Source organism: Antechinus flavipes, chromosome 1, assembly GCF_016432865.1.
Source record: "Antechinus flavipes isolate AdamAnt ecotype Samford, QLD, Australia chromosome 1, AdamAnt_v2, whole genome shotgun sequence".
NCBI lineage: Eukaryota > Metazoa > Chordata > Mammalia > Dasyuromorphia > Dasyuridae > Antechinus > Antechinus flavipes.
This window is the reverse complement of record NC_067398.1, coordinates 262,194,311-262,211,764: the sequence shown is the minus strand read 5'-3', so window position 1 is coordinate 262,211,764 and position 17,454 is coordinate 262,194,311. Positions and strand designations below refer to the sequence as shown.

The following is a 17,454-nucleotide window of genomic DNA, read 5'->3' as shown; positions in this document are numbered from 1 at the left end:
GTCTGGAACAGAAACCGTAGAAGCTGGCCATCTGGATATTGAATTTATATCCAGTCCTCTGGGGGATGGATAGTTCCTCCCAGCTAGCAGGCACCTGCCCAAACCAACAGTGTTCAATCCCTATACATTTTGGTACTTCATCCCAATTCTTTCTAAAGACCTATCTTCCCAGGACACTAGATAGGTTTTTAGAGCCAGTTAGAGTGTTCTTTTCCCGAGGTTCACAGTATTTTATCCTCTTTATGGAAGATTCATCTGATCTTACCACAGGGAAATGAGAATACTTTACAAACTTTAACCACGTAAGTCTCCACTAATCCCAGTCACCCAGGTTGTTCACTAGTTCTTGGCAAGGAAAAACTCTGTTATGCATCTAACACTTAAAGTCTCTCTTCTCCCCTCACCAGTTTCTTACCTACCTGGGTTGTGCACTTACCTGATTGATTTCAAACTTTTCTCATCTGACTTATCTCCTAGGCCAAATTAATCCTCCATTTTTGCTAGCCCACTTCTGTTTTTGCTTTCTTTGAGTGTCTCTTTGGGAGTTTTTCCAATGGAAGCGGGAGTTTTTGAGCTGAGTCCAAAGACTATGGGGGAATTCTCCAGAGGGCATCTGCCCAAGCATTTGGCAAGTGAGAAACCCCTCACAAATAGGAAACACACAAACCAGGAATGAGCCTCCAAAACTGTGTGGGACAGTGGCCCTTACCCAAACTAAAATCAGAGATTCTCAAAGTAAAACAGGATTATTACGATCTCACGAGAGAGGGCAACTCCTAACAGACAAGGTATTTTGTAGAAGAGTATGCAAAGCACAAACTGCAAAACACTTGAAGGTACCCTTTTATTCCATCATCTGGAGATCCAGGCCTACACACTAAATAGAATTCTCTCCCAGAAACAAAACTCTTAATTTAAATTTCCTTGGAGAACTATTATACAAGTAGATATTCTTGGATGAAAAAATTCTGCTACTTGAATTCCTAAAGCCATTATCACCTTTAACAGAAGTACTTAACTGCTATTTAAAAGGTGGGTGGGTGGGTGGGGGGAACAGGAGGGGAAATGTTCATCCAAGACAATCAAACATCTGGCTTTTTAGCTATAGCTGAATTTATTGCAGAGTTTCAAGTCACAATTTAGGGTATAGTTTAAGGCCACATTCCTATGAGATGTCTTCACTCAGTTTATCCCATTCACTTGTAATGCTGGGTTGTTGGATCAGTTGACACATTTTGATTAAAAATGTTATTAAACAACAGAGAGGTCTTTTGTTTTGAGTTTTGTAGTTCTTTTTCCAGATTTTTTTCTTTAAATATATAGATAGATCTGCATATCTATCTATATATTTATCTTAGTAAGAAAAAAAAAGTGAAATGAAAAAATATGAGCATCATATTAGTCCAATGGGATCAATACTTTATGTAATTTCCTTGACTTTCTTGTGGTCTTGATTATATATGCCATTTCTAACTGAATTACTTGTTAGTATACTTAAATATGTTAAAAATAGCAACAAAAAGATTTATCATTGTTTCAGTCCCATTCATTAAACATTTGAATTTAGTGATTCAACATCTGATGATTTTTCATCAGATTTTTTTTAGTACATGTTAGGAAAGCTCATCAAACAGTACAGATAGTAATTAGGATTAAAATTTTTTAGAGCTATAAGGGGCCTTAGAAATTAATCATTTAACATCTCAGGAAGCAGAATTGAAATGATTAGCTCAAAGTCACATGAAGGAGCTGACTGGAACCCAGGGTTCTTCCAGATCAGTATTCTTTTCTTTATATTATATGCAAGTTCCTTGAGGATAAAGACTATTTCATTTTTGTCTTTGTATCATCATCTGGTGCAATGCATGGCACAGAGTAGCACTTAATAAATGCATGTTGGTTAATAATACGTTTCCTCCCATGTTTCCTGACATTTTGAGCATTTGAATGTTATTAGGTGCTCTACATGTTGGTGCAGCTAGGATATTCTTTCTTCTTCATTTGTCTTCCTCTGTCTTTCCCCTGCTTACTCATTTCCAGTGTTATTTCTATTTTATGTCATGAGTACTAATTGGTAAAATAGCCAAATTCACATAGGGGATGTGTAAATTCCAAATGAACTTATTTCAGATATATTCATTAGGACTCCTAAGATTTTCAAAAAGAGAAAAATGTTTGCAGGTGATATCCAGCTTGGACTTTATACATGAATGGCAATAGATACTCCTTTTCCTTTCCTCTTAGTTGCTACTGGCTTCCTGGCATCCCTTGTTCCCCAAAGTTCTTGTCTCCTTTCCTCTTTTTCCCTCCCTCCTTCCCTCCCTCCCTCCAGAACTTTATTGTCTCACAACCAATGTAGGAGAAAAGAGTGCATGGAGGAACATAAGAGAGGAGAGAGGATGCTTCTATGCCTACAGACACTCTGCTATTGCTTCTTCCATTCTCTCACTCTCTCCCCCCCCAGCTTTGTCTCATCAGGAACAAGGTTTCATGAAGGGGAATGAGAAGGGAAGAGGGGGGTGGGGGAGATGATTTCCTCATCCTCACACAGAGTCCCTACTAAAGCCTGAGCTGGGAGCCTGAGGTCCCCAGGGCTCGAAGGAAAGGGGAGTTTTTACTTCCTTTACCAGGACTTTTAGGTCTTTGACATCTCAGAGTGGAAACTGAATAGAAACATTATATATGGGGACTGAGTTGTAGAGCATTATTTGTAATACACTTCAGGGATGTTAAAGGATAAGCAGGCTTTCATTGCTGTCCTGGAAGCCTATTCAGTCGAGTAATCTGCAAGCATTTATTAAGTGGCTCCTATGTCCCAGGCTTTGTGCTCGTTGCTGGGAATGCAGAGACAAAGATGAAATGTCCCTCTCCTCAAGGAGTTTGCATTATCTCTGGGGAGACATTATAGATAAATATAAACATACAAGAACAAATTGAAGGTGATTTTTATGAGGGAAGGAAAGGTGATTGAGAAAGACTTTATGTATATGCCTCAGCTAAGTTTTTTGTTTTGTTTTGTTTTGTAAGCAAGACAGTTGGGGGTTAAGTAACTTGTGTAAGGTTCACACAGCTAGTAAGGGTTCCATGTCTGAGGGCAGGTCTGAACTGGGGTTCTCCTGACCCCTACACTGATGCTCTATCCACTGTGCCTCAGCTGAGTCTTGTGGGTGAAGCTGAGCAGGGAATGCATTCCAGGTAAAGACCCAAGGGAGTGTTACAGATTCAGGAAATGGAGGATCTCGTGAGGAGCTGAGAAGGCCTGCTTGACTGCCTGAGCTATGTTGGAGAGCACATACTGTATGAGGTTAGGAGGATAGCTAGGACCGGGGTGTGAGGTCTTTTAAGTGCCAAAGTGAAGTTTATATTTAAAAGATGTTAAGAGTCTCTAGGGAGCCACAAAAGTTTCTCTGTAGTAATGTGATCTATGAAGGCGAATTTGGAGAGAGGGGACAGACTTAAGGCAAAGAGACATTAAATTAGGACCATCTCCACCAATAGCAGTGGTACTAGTGTAGTGTTGGCTTCTGTTGGGGGAAAAAAAACCCGTAAGATTAAGAAGACAGTTTCGTAGTTGGAGATTTTCATATTCTAAATCAAGTGCCATTTTACTATAGGAACTTAGTCTTCTAATCAACATGTGAATAAAGAGAAAACGTTATAAATAACTTCTAGAAAGGTATATTGTAAAATAAATGAACTTGGCTTCCTTTTTTGCTCAGCGAGCTTGTGCTATGTTAATAAATCTTCTTTAACTTGTTTAAATAGATGTGATATTGTTCTCCCACACTATTAAGTTTAGATTTCCACTAGAATTCACAGTATTTTAAAATTGCATAAGACAGGATATCAGTTTACGAATAAACAAGGGGGAAAATTAACTTAGTTTAAAAGAAACATTCAAAGAAAGTACATGGTAAATTTTTCATTACAGTTTAAATAATGAGGGCTCAATTCTTGCAAAGCTTTTGTGTTTCTAAAAGATAATTCTTTGTAAACTGAAATAACATTCAAAGGAAAAACCTCACTGTTCATTGCTGAAATGCTCATTAATACAATAAATATTTTTCTTGTCTTTTCTGATTTTTAAACCTACTAATGGTAAACAGGTAGAATCTCTTTTTGTTATGGCATGATGCTACGGTGACACCTAGAGTTGAAGAAGTCAAGTCACAGGTTTTTTATTCCAAGAGGAGCTTTCAGAAATCTATTGTAGTCATTTAAATGCTGTAGACACAGCATTGGAATGTGTGATCCTATATTCTACTCTGTTGCAAAATTCATGGAAGTGATGTGTGTTGGCTTGATAAATGAATAAGTTCTACACTGTTACCCTAATGCTGTATTATGCAAAACGATGGGTTTAACTTAAAGTGATGTTATGTAGAATGAGCTAATATATATGTGTGGCATTGCTTCTTTTTTCAAGATATATTTTATTTACTCAAATCTTAGTATGCCAGAAGCTTTGTTTCTTTTTGCCCTCAATAGAGACAAAACTTACTATGTGCTTACCATAATTATATGGAGAGATGATTTCCATTCTGGCTCAGATGAGCCTTCCTTAGAAATTATAGTAGGTACCAGGGTAGGTAGAAGGACATTTGATCCTATGATTTCATTGGTATAGAGAATGCAAGTTAGCAACTTTCCTGAAGTAGCAACAGCTACCTGAGGCACAGAGAAATCAATTAATGCCCTACTCACAGTCGAACTAATATGTATGAATTAAAGTTAGAATTTGAAATTGAGTTTTCCAAGATGGTTGGATCAGTTCACAAATATACCAATAGCTTATTAGTATTCCAATTTTCCCACATCCTCTCCAACATTCATCATTTGTTTTTTCTGTCATTTTAGCCAATGTGATACGTGTAAGGTGGTATCTCAGAATTGTTTTAATTTGCATTTTTCTAATCAAAAGTGATTTAGAGCATTTTTATATGATTTTAGATACTAGCTTTGATTTCTTTGTCTAAAACCTACCTGTTTCATATCCTTTGATCGTTTACAATTGGAGAATGACTTGTATTTTTATCAGTTTGACTTGGTTTTCTCTATATTTAAAAAAAAGATACCTTTATTGGAGACACTTGCTATAAAAATTGTTTCCCAGCTTTCTGATTTCCTTGTAATTTTAGTTGCATTGGTTTTGTTTGTGTAAAATCTCTTTAATGTCTTGTAATGTTCTCTTATCTCTTGTTTGGTCATAAATTCTTCCTTTTTTTTCCCTATGATCTTTCAAAGTTGGAATGTGCTCTTCTGTTTTCATAGATGTAGTCATCTCTCTCCTAAATAAAAAAAGACACATTTACATTGATGATCATCACTTGTTGTTGTTAGGCAGTGTCTTATTATTGTTAATATAGGGAAATTACAAATAATCTTTTCAGCAGCATTGGAGAGGTACAAAAGGGAAAATGTGGTTTTTTTCTTTACTAGAATAAGAAATAAAAGCAGAAACATTCTTAACTTGTTCAGATGTCCTTGTCAAATTAGAATGTCAGAAATCCTAATTACTAATTGTATCCTGCTTTTTCTCTTCCTTAATACAATCTTTAGTAAGAAAAGATTATGAAAGCATCTTTTTATAAAATGATGGTTTACATTTGTTTTATCATTGAAATATCTTGCTTTCTGGTGCTCTAATATAGAGGAATAAATTCATGTATTTAATTGACATTAATAGCACAACAATCTTTGCTGTTTTATAACTATGGAATTTTTCTACTGCATCTTAAAATAGCATTTTGTGATGAGACAGGGTCTGGGTCTGACCCCTAAAAGGATATATAAGTGAAGAGGTGAGTTATCATTTAAAGTAAAATATCACTGGGATAATAATTTATAATGTTACATTCATGGAAAGATTAATTTTTTAATATCTATCATATCAGTTTTAAAGTTGCACCTTGTTTGAAAGGTTTGCTTCTATAGTATTCTAAGAACTGTTAGAAATTTATAAGGATTTGGTATTTAAATTGCCTGTTTTTTTTTTTTTTTTTAACTAGTTTGACTTTCTTTCCCTTTGGTTGAAAAACTACTTTCCTAGTTGCATTTATCCAGTTCCTTTTTTATGTGAATCTGTTGCTGTCTTCTAGGAGTTTTTTTTGTTTCCCCTTTTACATATATGCTACTCTTTGACATGTGACTCCTTCCCTTCTGACCCTAACAGTTTATTTCTTTATCTAAAAGAAGTGATTTCTCATTTTCCTCTTTGGAAATAAAGCAGAATTCAATACAGCTACTAGCAAGCACCTCCTTTTTGCTTTTGCATTCCATAGATTTGCTTTATCTTATTTATTTTATTTATGAGAATTTATTATTAAAAACTTAAAAGAAATATCCATTAAAAGTTAGACACGATAAACCTTGTTCTGTCATCTTCCCTTTGATTTGTGAATGAAGAGGTCTTTAAACATCTGAATTTTTGTTTTCTAATTTGGTGTCTATCAAAGCAAAATTCTTTGCCCTATGAGGACACAAATTTTAAAATAGTACTCTTTACAATTATTAACCCAAAGGGTTGCATATTTTAAAAAAAATTTCTTTCTAATTAGGCTTAACCAATGAGGACAGTCTTATGGGATTAGCATGAAAAATGAATTTTAGGTTGTTTGTTGTAGTATACAATAATATAGTAATAATGCATTCAGAAAAAGTAATTATCATTAATTTAGTGAATATTTATTGAGCATTTATTATGTGCAATGCACTTTTCAGGGTGATGTAGGAAATATGTTAAAAAAAAAAAAAAGTAAGACATAATCCTAAACCTTTTTGGAATTTGAGATCTAATGTACAAAATAGTTGGGTCTGTTGAAAAGATGACTAATCCAATGTATGTCTGTTGAAAAGATTCTTAATCCAATGGTCCCATAAAAGTTTATTCCTATGTAATATTATGTAATACATGAGAAAATTAATTCATGTTTTTCAGATTCCTTTTTTAATCTTTTTTTAAAGAAAGCATGGCCATTTAGTGTAAACTTTCAGTTTTTCACAAAAAAAGCACTATAAGTTTGATATAGTACATACTTGTTGTTTTGTTTCTACATATCTCCTATGATATAGTTCTTGCGCAATTTCTTGAAAAATACGTCGAGCACTCCTCTTCTAGAAAGAAAGGTGTGAAGAAAGTTATTCTCTCTTTTGTAGCTTGTTAGGACACAGAAATGTAGTATTACCCATGCTTCTTCCTCCCCAAGAACTTAACTTTTATTGTGTAATTTCTGTATATACATGATATGAAAATTATGGCTAAGTAATTTAAAGAGAAATCCATTTTATGGCTAAAAGTCTTTTTTGTCTAGTGACAATAAAGATAATGTCTAAATACTTATTTTAAAATATGTTGTATTTGAACTCATTCTTTGTAGCCATATTTTTAAAAATGTTGTATAAGCATTAAAGTATATTTCGTACCTTCTGTGGTGCTTTATCAGTTCCTGTTTTATTTGGTGTTTCCAATTTTAACTGCTAAGAAAGGAGAATATTTATTTTTAAAAATTATATATTCTAAAGAATTATGAGAATTATCTTTTGCTCTAACACAAAGTTTCTTAATTTTGTGAATTAAAAAAAACTAAAACTAAAAAGATGCATCTGTATTGGAATATAATTGATTTCCTTTGTGATCTTATTTATTTTATACATTGTAAAGCATTTGGATGAGAAGGGATTTACAGACCTATCAGACTACTAGAGATGTCCATGACACAAAGAAAGTTAAGAATCCTTGACCTAGTATAAGATCCAAGTTTTCCCATTATATTCAACGTAATGTTTAGTTAATAAAACAAAAATGGATGTTCCCATCATTTTCTTAAATGTACACATAAATATTTTAAATCATTAATAAAATAAATTGAACAGGTCAAGTTGATATTAATGGTAAGATTAACTCCAATAGAATGTGTAATGAATACACAGAAGAGATGTTATAACCAAGTACTTTGGGCTTAATTAAATGATGTTTCAAGTTAAGTTTTAATTTTTTCATCAACACTATCTCTATTAGTAGACTTATTAGGACAGTGATACATGTTTATATTCTTCAGTTAAGATCATGTACTTAGGAAATTATCATAAACGTGGATTATATGTAGGTTATTAGGAGATGTGCTCTGAGATTTAAAAAGATTCTTATAAATACATTTTAATTAATATTTAGCATTAATATAATTTGTCATTAAAAGTTAAAAGGAAATTCAAAGGAAACAAAATAATTAAGTTTGACTTACTTTGGAGATGATTATGAAGATCACACTTAGAATAGCAATATAAAAAGATAGCAGGGATAAGAAGGCTATCAGGATATTCTCTCCTTTGTGGCTGAGAAGCTTTTCGTCTTTATTAATAACAAAAACAAAAACAGCCATAATCACTGTTAGAAAAGATTTTTTAAAAATTATATATAAAACTAGAAACCAAGCATAACTTAACTTACATGCTAGAGGGGGAGTTTATTCTGCTTGAACATTTAATAAGGTCTTTTGCCTCACTGGACACTCAAACATAGAAAGATACTATATTATCTCTTTAGACTTTTGACCTGAAATTAAATTTGCTTGAAAAATTCAGAATTTTCAACATTTAGAGTAATCATTTATTTAAATGATTTTTTAAAAAAATCAATGTTATATAAAGAATTTAAAAACATATTAAATATTTCACAAATGGGTACTTAAAACTGATTTGTTGCTCATAAGTAATTTTTTTTTTAAAATAACATTTATAAAGCATTGTATTTTTTACAAAGCTTATACTTCACAACAACCCTGCAAACTATATAGTCCAAATAACTATTATCTTCTCCATTTTGTATTCAGAGATACAGACTACATGACGTTTCTATAGTCACTAATATTAGTAAATAACAGGTCACAACTTGACCAAAGTCCAAGGCTCTTTCACAATACTCAAGGAGACATTCAATCTTGCATGTTTGGTTTTACACTTTTGTCATATGTGTGTTTTAAGTAATATTTCAAGAATTTAGGATTTTGTCCCATGTTTCCTCTGCCTGTGCCTATCCCTTCTGTGATGTGGAAGAATTTAAATATTTATGTCACTAAAATTCTACTTATGGAATCAAAACAACTTTGTTAAATGAAGGTATTGACATGTAAAATCTGGATATTGGCTTATTGGCTCAATATTGTGTTGTCTGCAGCAACAAATGTTTCAAATCCTCATTTCTGTTCTCCAAAAATAATTCCTTTTTTAGGTGAGATAATCTACTTATTACTTTTCTCGGGGATGTTGTGCTAAAATGTAGCTGTTTGCATATGCAACTGAATGGTTGGACTATGCAGGAGAGGATAAAAGTAAATAAGAGTTTTTAGACTCTTTCTGCACATGGCTCAGAAGACTGGCATTTCACAAAAATGTACCAATTACTTTTATTAGTGAATTCTGATTTACTGTTTCACATCCTATATATTTTCTCCTTTCAAGAAAAAAAGAGTCTTTAGCAACAAAATAAGCAGGCTAAGTCAATGACAAAAAGCCTTGAAAATAGAAATCTAAATTTAAGTTTTTGAAGCACATACAAATTACATGTCTGGCCAGGAAAAGCAAACAAGGTGGAAAGCCCCCATTTCTGTTTTCCAAGAAATCCTTTTCTCTGTGTGTAGTTTAATGTCCTTGTCTCTTTAAAAGCTTGTTCTCTTCTTGTAAGCAAGTATTAATAGAAAGATAGCACAACGGATAGTGAAGCACACAAGCTTGATTTGACAAATTGATAAATTGATTTTACTTTTATCATCTCTTATATGTGATTTAAATAGTACTTTAAAAATCTAGGATTTCATCCATACTACTTCTGCCATGCAGATCATGGTGTCACCTAATGCCTTGGGGAAATAGAAGGGAAAGAAACATTTTTTAAAAATTTATGTATTTTAGGGGAAAAAAATCATTTCCATAACATAATAATAATAAAAAAAGGTACATGAAACTGCAAATCTGTTATGTATAAGTGTAATAAAATTATCATGTAAATTTTCTCTTGATAAGAGTATACCCTATTGATTCATTTCTTTGAACTTATCTAGACTGATTCAGAAATGATAGACATGTATTCCATCAGTGGACTTTCTGATTTATTAATGAAGAGCTTAGTGACATTTCCATACCCTCAGAGGGAAGATTTTATCCACCTTTGTGGATTTCAGTTGAGACTTAGGTCATTTCCCAATACTTTACTAAAGGACAATATACATCAAATAAAATGATAAAGGGGTCTTTTCTAGAAATCCTTTATGTAAAGAGTGATCAAAGGAAATGGGGAAGGAATTTTCCCCATTTTCTTGCTCCATCAGAACACAAAAACCCAGACAAAGGAAACTTCTTCCCTGGATTGAAATTAACTCATTAAAAATGTTATCAGGATCCCATTAGTAAACCATAAATAATTTAATGTCTAGTTCATAATTAAGAAATATTTTTATGTGCTTGTTGATTTTTAAATGGGTAGAAAATTTTTTTGACTATATAACTTGATATTTTCACAGCACCATTGTCCATTTAACAAGAGGGTTCTATGAAAATAGGGAAGTAGTCAGCATTTTCTAGTCCACTTGTAGATTGCTAAAATTAAGAAGATGGTCTTGCTATTTTCCTTGTGCAAGTACAGAAAGGGCCAGAGATTCTTCACTGACCTTTTTCCGAAATTCACGTTTGATAATCTACAATGTTCAAAGTTATTTGGCATGGCAGAGTGAAATATCAAGAAAAAGCTGACTTAGTGAGTTTCCCTTCTTATTGATGTGTAGTATATTACTGGGCTGAAGTGGTTTCAGGAGATCTGGGTTCTCAGCCTTAACTAGTAGGTCTCAGCCTTCACATTCTAGAAAGGCATCTAGTACATAGTCAGGTACTAGACTTTATGTCTGTTGTCCAAAGTCCAGCCTTCATTGGAGAAGGTTATCACTGGTCATAAGGTCATGATTTTTCAGCAACAAGCAACCTTCAGAAGTCATCAGCTAAGTTATATTAACGTTACTATCTACATCAGTGTAAGAAGTGTGCCCATAAAGTGATCCATAAAGTATTAAAATAATTTATTTTTATTTCTGACAATGATAACAGCAATTTTTATATAGTGCTTAAAGATTTGCCAAATGTTTTCTATATACCAACTTGACAAGGCTAGTAGTAATGTTAGTAAGAATTAACCTTGCTTTTTTAAATGAGAAAACTGAGTCTCTGAGAGTTTCAATGACTTGGTCTGTGATCACTGTTAAACAACAACACCACTTGAAGCAGAATTTGAACCCAGAATTCCTGACTCCCATGTCCCTCACCCTTTCCACTGGTATCTCACTACCTTTGTTTTAACATGTTGAAGTCATATTGAGATGCTGGTAGAAGGAGTTGGTCAGATTTAACTAGTAGAATTTATAAACACCTACTAAAAATATATGAAATTTAGTTTTCAGAGGGAGTGATAGGGAAAGGCAGAAAGCAAATGGAGACCGTGAAGGACTAGTAGATCAAATTTGGCTAGTATCATACTTAGCCTATATATTATTAATTATTAACAGCAAGTTTAAATAATTTTCATTAATTTTTAGATGTTAAACAGAATGGGAAAGATTGGCATTTTGAAATAAAATAATAAATGACTTACTTCTTACCACTAGTGTTGTTCCTGGCCCAGTTTGCTTAGATTTTGGTTCAGTTGAATCTGAAAATGCTATTCCACAGAAGTAAATTGCACTGTCACTTACATCTACTTCGTTGAGAGTAAGAAAAGCTTGATGAGGAATCTGTGATTTAGTTGTAAATTTGCCTACCTCATCTAGGCACTGATCTTTTGGACATAAACGTTCGGGTTGGTCTTCAGCTTTTTGGCGAAACCACAGAACTTCAGGCTGGGAGATAGGGCAGTTAGTAGCAGAGAAATCACATGGTATAGTAATAATCTTATAAGTATTGTCAGCTTCTAGAAGGGAAGGCTGTGCTATCTGAACAATACATGTTTGGGTAAAGCCTGTTGAAAAGAAGGAAAAAAAATGAGAAAATTTAGATTTGTTATTGTTTTTCCTCTACCCTCCATCTTAATGAGATTTCAGATTTTCTTCTGATATTGAGAACTCTCTGTTCAGGATAACTCCTCTTTTCTTCTTAATTCTTCCAGTCATAGTTAAAACACTTTTCCTATGTCATTTAAGATAACTCATATTTACATAGTTTACCAAATCACTCTAATGCTGCAAGAGCTCTGAGGCAAAGCAGATCTCCATTTTATAGCTGAAGAAACTGAGACCAGTTTAGACTTTACCAGTCACACACAGTATACTGGAGCTTCTCATTCACTCTCCTCTCTCTCTCTTCCTTCCCTTCTCCTTTCTCCTCCCTCTCCTTTTGCCTCCCTCTTGGTTTTTTTCTCTTCCTCTCCTCCTCTCTTTCCTCTCCTTCTCCCCTATTCCCCCACCCTTTCATCTTTTTTTTCCTTTAGTAAAATAGCAGATGGTACAAATTATAGGGACTATTCCCTTTTAATGAAAGAAAAACTTGGGAGAAAAAAGAAAATAAATTTCAATGCTTTTTTAATCTCACATTAAACATGTTAAGCAATACATTAACAAAAAGGGAAGTTTAGCTAAACTGTTACTTCACAATCTGTTCACATGAAAGTTTGTTCACATGAAAGTCACATACAAGTGTAACTTTTTTTTTTTTCATTTAAATTAGCATTCTCATTGTTAAATGTTAAGTTTTTAAAGAAAAAAAGCCTGGTATCCAACATGAAATTTTGTGGCAAATATTTCTTTCCTATTTAAAAAAAGAGATTTTAAAACTATCCCTTAATGTAATATAATCCATTTTTTAAAACTCAGATTTTATATGTTAACTTTTCTACAGTGAAAATCATTGCAGAAACATTTCTAACAGCTGAAATAAATCTCCATTCTATTCACAAAGATGGGGGAGTATTTATTTTCAAAAATAAGATTAATTTTCAAAAGTAGTTTTTCCTTCCTTCTCTTTGTGAGTAGATTGGAGATTTATTTCGACCATTAGAAGTGGGTTTTCTGCATTAATTTACACTGGAGAAAAGTTGACATATAAAATTTGAATTTATAGGAAATAAATTTAAAGGAGGTAATTTAAAATACTTGATTTACTTAATTTGACTTTGTATATACAATTCTCAGGAATATATCTTGAGCATATTTACTAAGTTCTTACTGTGTATAAAACAAAACAAAAGCTTGATTAGTGGCTAATTATGGTTACTACTACAAATTAAATTTAAATTATGCTTCTGGTCCCTTGGTTAATTAACTGTTCCTATTTAAAATTGAGGGGGGAAAGTATAAATATAAAACTCACTCAACTATTTTTTTAGCTATCTCTAGTAAAAATTGCTATTGTCATGCTTTAGACAATTTCCATTATGTTATACATTTTAAGATTAACATGTAGGTCCTTAAAACCTAAAAACATCAAAAGGAAGAAACAATAGTTCTATTTAAGGGGAGGGGTAGGGTGGAGAAGCTTACCAATGTACAGTAGGATCAGGTTGAATTCCAGAGTGATAAGGGTGATAATTCTGTTTGGGGTTGCCATCTTGTTGAACCATATATTTGAAAATGAAAGGAGGAGCTATGGAGAGGAACTATAACTAGGAACTATAATCAGGAAATTTTTAAAAATTGCGTCAGCTGCCTTTGTAGCCACAGAATTTCATCCTGATTCACAGTAGAAATTTTAGTGTGTAATTTCCAGTTATTAAATGATATTTTTCACGATGTTGCATATCTTTTGTTAAGGGATTTTGACTTAATTTTGGTTAAACATGAAGGAAAATCAAGTATTCACTCAGAAGCCTTAGATGTATTCATTCAGCACTATGCTAGACATGGTGAGTTGATAGTAGAATATAGAAACCTGATTGGTCATTTTCCATGGAGTTAGACTTCTGATGTCAACTTCCAGCTTAGAATCTATGATCCTTTCCTTATAACATAGTTGTGTTTCAGACTATATGAATGTAAGATATGCTGTACTGGGTCATGCTCATGATCCTAAACAGTATTTTTCTTATGAGCATCTAGGGGTGTTTTGATAATGATAGGATTTTCTTCTAGGATACTGGTAGGATAATGATAGGATTTTTTCAGGATACTATTCTCAAAGATTAGAAATGTACCTTAGTTTTCCTTAAATAATAATTAATTCAAAGATTTTTTAAATCCTTTCCAAGTACATTTCTATTTTCACTTTGATAAATCCCAGGGAAAATTATTTCTACAAGTTTACTATAGATAGTGGGAAAGTAACACTTTTTATTTGTGTTAAACTAACTTCTACATTTCATAGTTTACCTGATCATTCATATTTGCAGATTTGGTGACCAAATTTATGTTGATATTTACTATCATATATTGTATGGCATTGATAAATCTGAAAGGGCAGAGTAAGAAAATAAGAAAGAGAGAAAGATTCAGAGACAGATTTTGGAAGGATATATGCAGTAATAGCTGGTGGAACAGCATAATAATCTAATAAGTGGAGAAGAGAAAAGAAGTAGATATGTTTTAAATCTTGGCCTTGTTCTGTATTGCTGGAGTTGGCTATAGGCAAGTCTCTTCACCCTTTGTATGCCTATCCATAAAATGAAGATTTGGGTGTTCAAGTTCCAGTGCTAAGATCCTAAGATCCCAGAATCTGAACAAAATGCCACAATTAAAGAAGTGAGAACTAGTCAAGAATTTAACTTTTTATTTCTACTCTGTTTCAGTAGGAGGCAAATGGGAGAAGCCTTCTGAAATTTTGGAAATCAAAGGACAGAACTGGGAAGAACAAGTGAATAGTCTGCCTGAAGTTTTCAGAAAAGCTGGATTTGTTATTGAAGCTTTCACCAGGTTGCCATACTTATGTGAAGGTGACATGTATAATGACTACTATGTATTAGATGATGCTGTCTTTGTTCTCAAGCCAGTATAAACATGAAGTAAAAAAGTCTCCAGAGTCAAACCCAAGAAGCAGCCTCTGGAAGAGATGTTTGATTTGATGATGATATAAAGGGAGGGAGTTTGGGGATTGCCATTCTAAATATCATGTAAGAATTTTAAGGCCAAAATACTAATGTATTTCTTTGTAGTATGTTTAAAAGGACAGTCATGGTTTTTTAAAAAAAATACTTTTTATTTGAGAATAATTTTTACCAGTTCTTAATTCCAACAGTGTAGTCCACAATCCAACCATGATGATAGATATTTTTTATACTTAACTGCCATAGGGACTCATATCCAGACAAAGCAATAGTCACAATTTCATACAATCAAGTGAAGACTGGCAATAAAGCTGTCCATTCAGTTCCAAACATTGTTTATAGTGTTGCAACTGATATTCTTCCATGTTAAGAAGTTACTTTCTCTCTGACTATCATTCTTCAAAAAATGTTTTTAATCATGCTAATAAATCTTTTTTTAAAAATGATTCCTTGGTGTTATGTTTGAGTTTATTTGAAGTTTAGTCAGAATTTAGAAATTTGTTAATGACATCTTCATTTGCTTTGGCTCCAGGTTAAGTTGAATGGATGTGTTGCATGAAAGACAGTGTATCTTCAATGCTAGATTGGCCTTTGAGTCAGTCTTAGGTCAGACTCATCATGCCTTTGGAGAAGCCCTTCATGTATTCCTTTAGGGAGGAGAGAATTAATCAATACCTATACTCTCCCATAACATAGCTTATTATTCCCTTTGGCTCTTGAGCTTATTTGAAGGATGGGATTAGACTGAAATGTTGATGTAGTGCAACTATTTTAAAAAAGAGAAAGAAAGAAAATTTAAATACTCCACTCCAGTGGACTCTTGAAAAGAAGACTCTAAAAAAAAAAAAAAAAAAAAAAAAAAAGCATTCCTCTATCCTTTAGCTCTGCGTCAAACTCAGCATTCTGACAAAGAATGAGAAGACCAAGTTAACACTTAACTGAAACCACCAGGCAGCTTTTCTGATGGAAGGATCATTGTTGAAAAGCCAATACCAAGTTTCTTAATTTCTGGCTTGTGAAAATTTAGACATTAATTTCTTTATTTCTTAAACAATGTCTTCTGCTTAGATGCAAATTTGTAGCTGTGTTTTGGTGGCTCATTTGTATAACCCCAGCTCCCAGGGAAGCTTAGGCTGGTGAATCCCTGGGGCTCAGGAATTCTGAACTGCTGCACTAGGCTAAACTATAGTGTGTTTGCACTAAGTCAAATACCAATATGATGAGTCTCTGAGAGGAGATACATTAGAAGGTGGGATGGTGATGGAATTGAGAATAAAGTTGCCTAAAGAAAGCCTGTGAATAACCTCCTGCACTTCCGTTCTGGGTGTGATAGACTCACAATTATTTTTGGTGGTGTTATTTATGTATTCTGCCATAGATCCCTCATCGCTGGCCTTTTATCTGCCTCTTCTGAGAGAATGGGATTATGGGTTTTCTCCCATAGTGCTCTCTGGCCCAATGAGCTTTAAGGGAGGTGTGAACTCCCTGAAAGTAGAAAGTCTACTTTGTGAAGCTAGCATACTTGTGGACTCCAATGAGTAAAGGTGGGAACACAAGCCTTGTCTTGATTAGTTCTAGTTTCAGGTTTAGTACCTTGTTTCAGGTTCTGGCCAAAACATCTTCTTGTCAGATTAGATCAACTCTAATTAGTTAGTAGTTAGTAAGGATTCCAACATCCCCCCCTTTCTTTTGTTTTAAAACATAGGGGGTTTCTGAGGGGGTACACATAAATCCATCAATATGGGCCAGAACTTTGTAACAGATATACATGGTATACATAAATCCATCAATATGGGAGGCATTATACATAATTTACATGAGCACATAGCAATATAACACAGGCTAGTAGTAATGTAACAAATAACAAGAATCAATCTGAAAATTTACACATGTCCATAAGTCCTAGAAACAGTCCAATAGGATTCCATTGTCCATTAGTTCATGTGCCAGGAATCTAATAATTCTTGTGAGCACAATCAGCAACAGAACCACCCGATATTTCTTGGGTCTTCTCCTTTGTTTCAAGGGTCTGCTCCATCTTTCTGCGATGGACAAGGCGAATGTGGCTCGTAGGCACCCATCTGATTCCTTCTCCACCTGTAGAGATGCAAGCAAATCCTCTCCCCCAAGCAGTTAGCCTATCTGGTCCCTTCCATTCACCACTTTCTGGGTCTCTCCACATCACCTGGCGATTATCTAAAGATAGTGGAGCTGCTCGCACTGGACACTGCTCTTCTGGTGGGTTATAAAACCTGTCTGCTGGAGCCAGTGCATCTTTATCAAAGATTAAAAAATTAATGGTATAGAGAACTAAATTTAGAAGTTCTCTAGGGTTACCCGTGGCTCCCCCTTTCTTTTGTTTTTGGAGGAGTGTCTTAATGTCCCTGTTTCTTCTTTCTACTATTGCTTGACCTTGAGGATTGAAGGGCATATTTGTAGTTGTCTGC

The 17,454-nt window shown here is 33.7% G+C and overlaps 2 protein-coding genes across 6 annotated transcripts in view; one reads left to right on the top strand and one right to left on the bottom strand.

Moving 5' to 3' along the window:
• Positions 1-15,453, top strand: part of METTL9 (methyltransferase like 9) — a 63,021-nt gene extending 47,568 nt beyond the window's left edge. For 2 of the 4 annotated variants that reach the window (XM_052001026.1, XM_052001042.1), the window contains one exon: positions 14,756-15,453. In XM_052001026.1, the coding sequence (XP_051856986.1) occupies positions 14,756-14,958 (203 nt within the window). In that variant the 3' untranslated portion in view covers positions 14,959-15,453. Of the gene's footprint in view, positions 1-14,752 lie in introns of all 4 variants that reach the window. The other 2 variants (XM_052001016.1, XM_052001035.1) reach the window with 1 other exon arrangement.
• On the bottom strand, positions 1,092-13,703 carry IGSF6 (immunoglobulin superfamily member 6). Of its 2 annotated transcripts, none has more exons than XM_052001077.1 (6): positions 13,512-13,703; positions 11,633-11,995; positions 8,241-8,347; positions 7,423-7,473; positions 7,036-7,113; positions 1,092-5,288 (listed from the first exon to the last, which is right to left on the bottom strand). In XM_052001077.1, the coding sequence occupies exons 1-6, from the start codon at positions 13,576-13,578 to the stop codon at positions 5,229-5,231; spliced, it is 726 nt and encodes a 241-aa protein (XP_051857037.1). In that variant the 5' UTR covers positions 13,579-13,703; the 3' UTR covers positions 1,092-5,228. The 2 variants fall into 2 exon arrangements, with proteins under 2 accessions (XP_051857037.1, XP_051857027.1); XM_052001067.1 differs by having other exon boundaries at positions 7,423-7,476; positions 13,512-13,692.
• Positions 15,454-17,454: the final 2,001 nt, after the last annotated feature.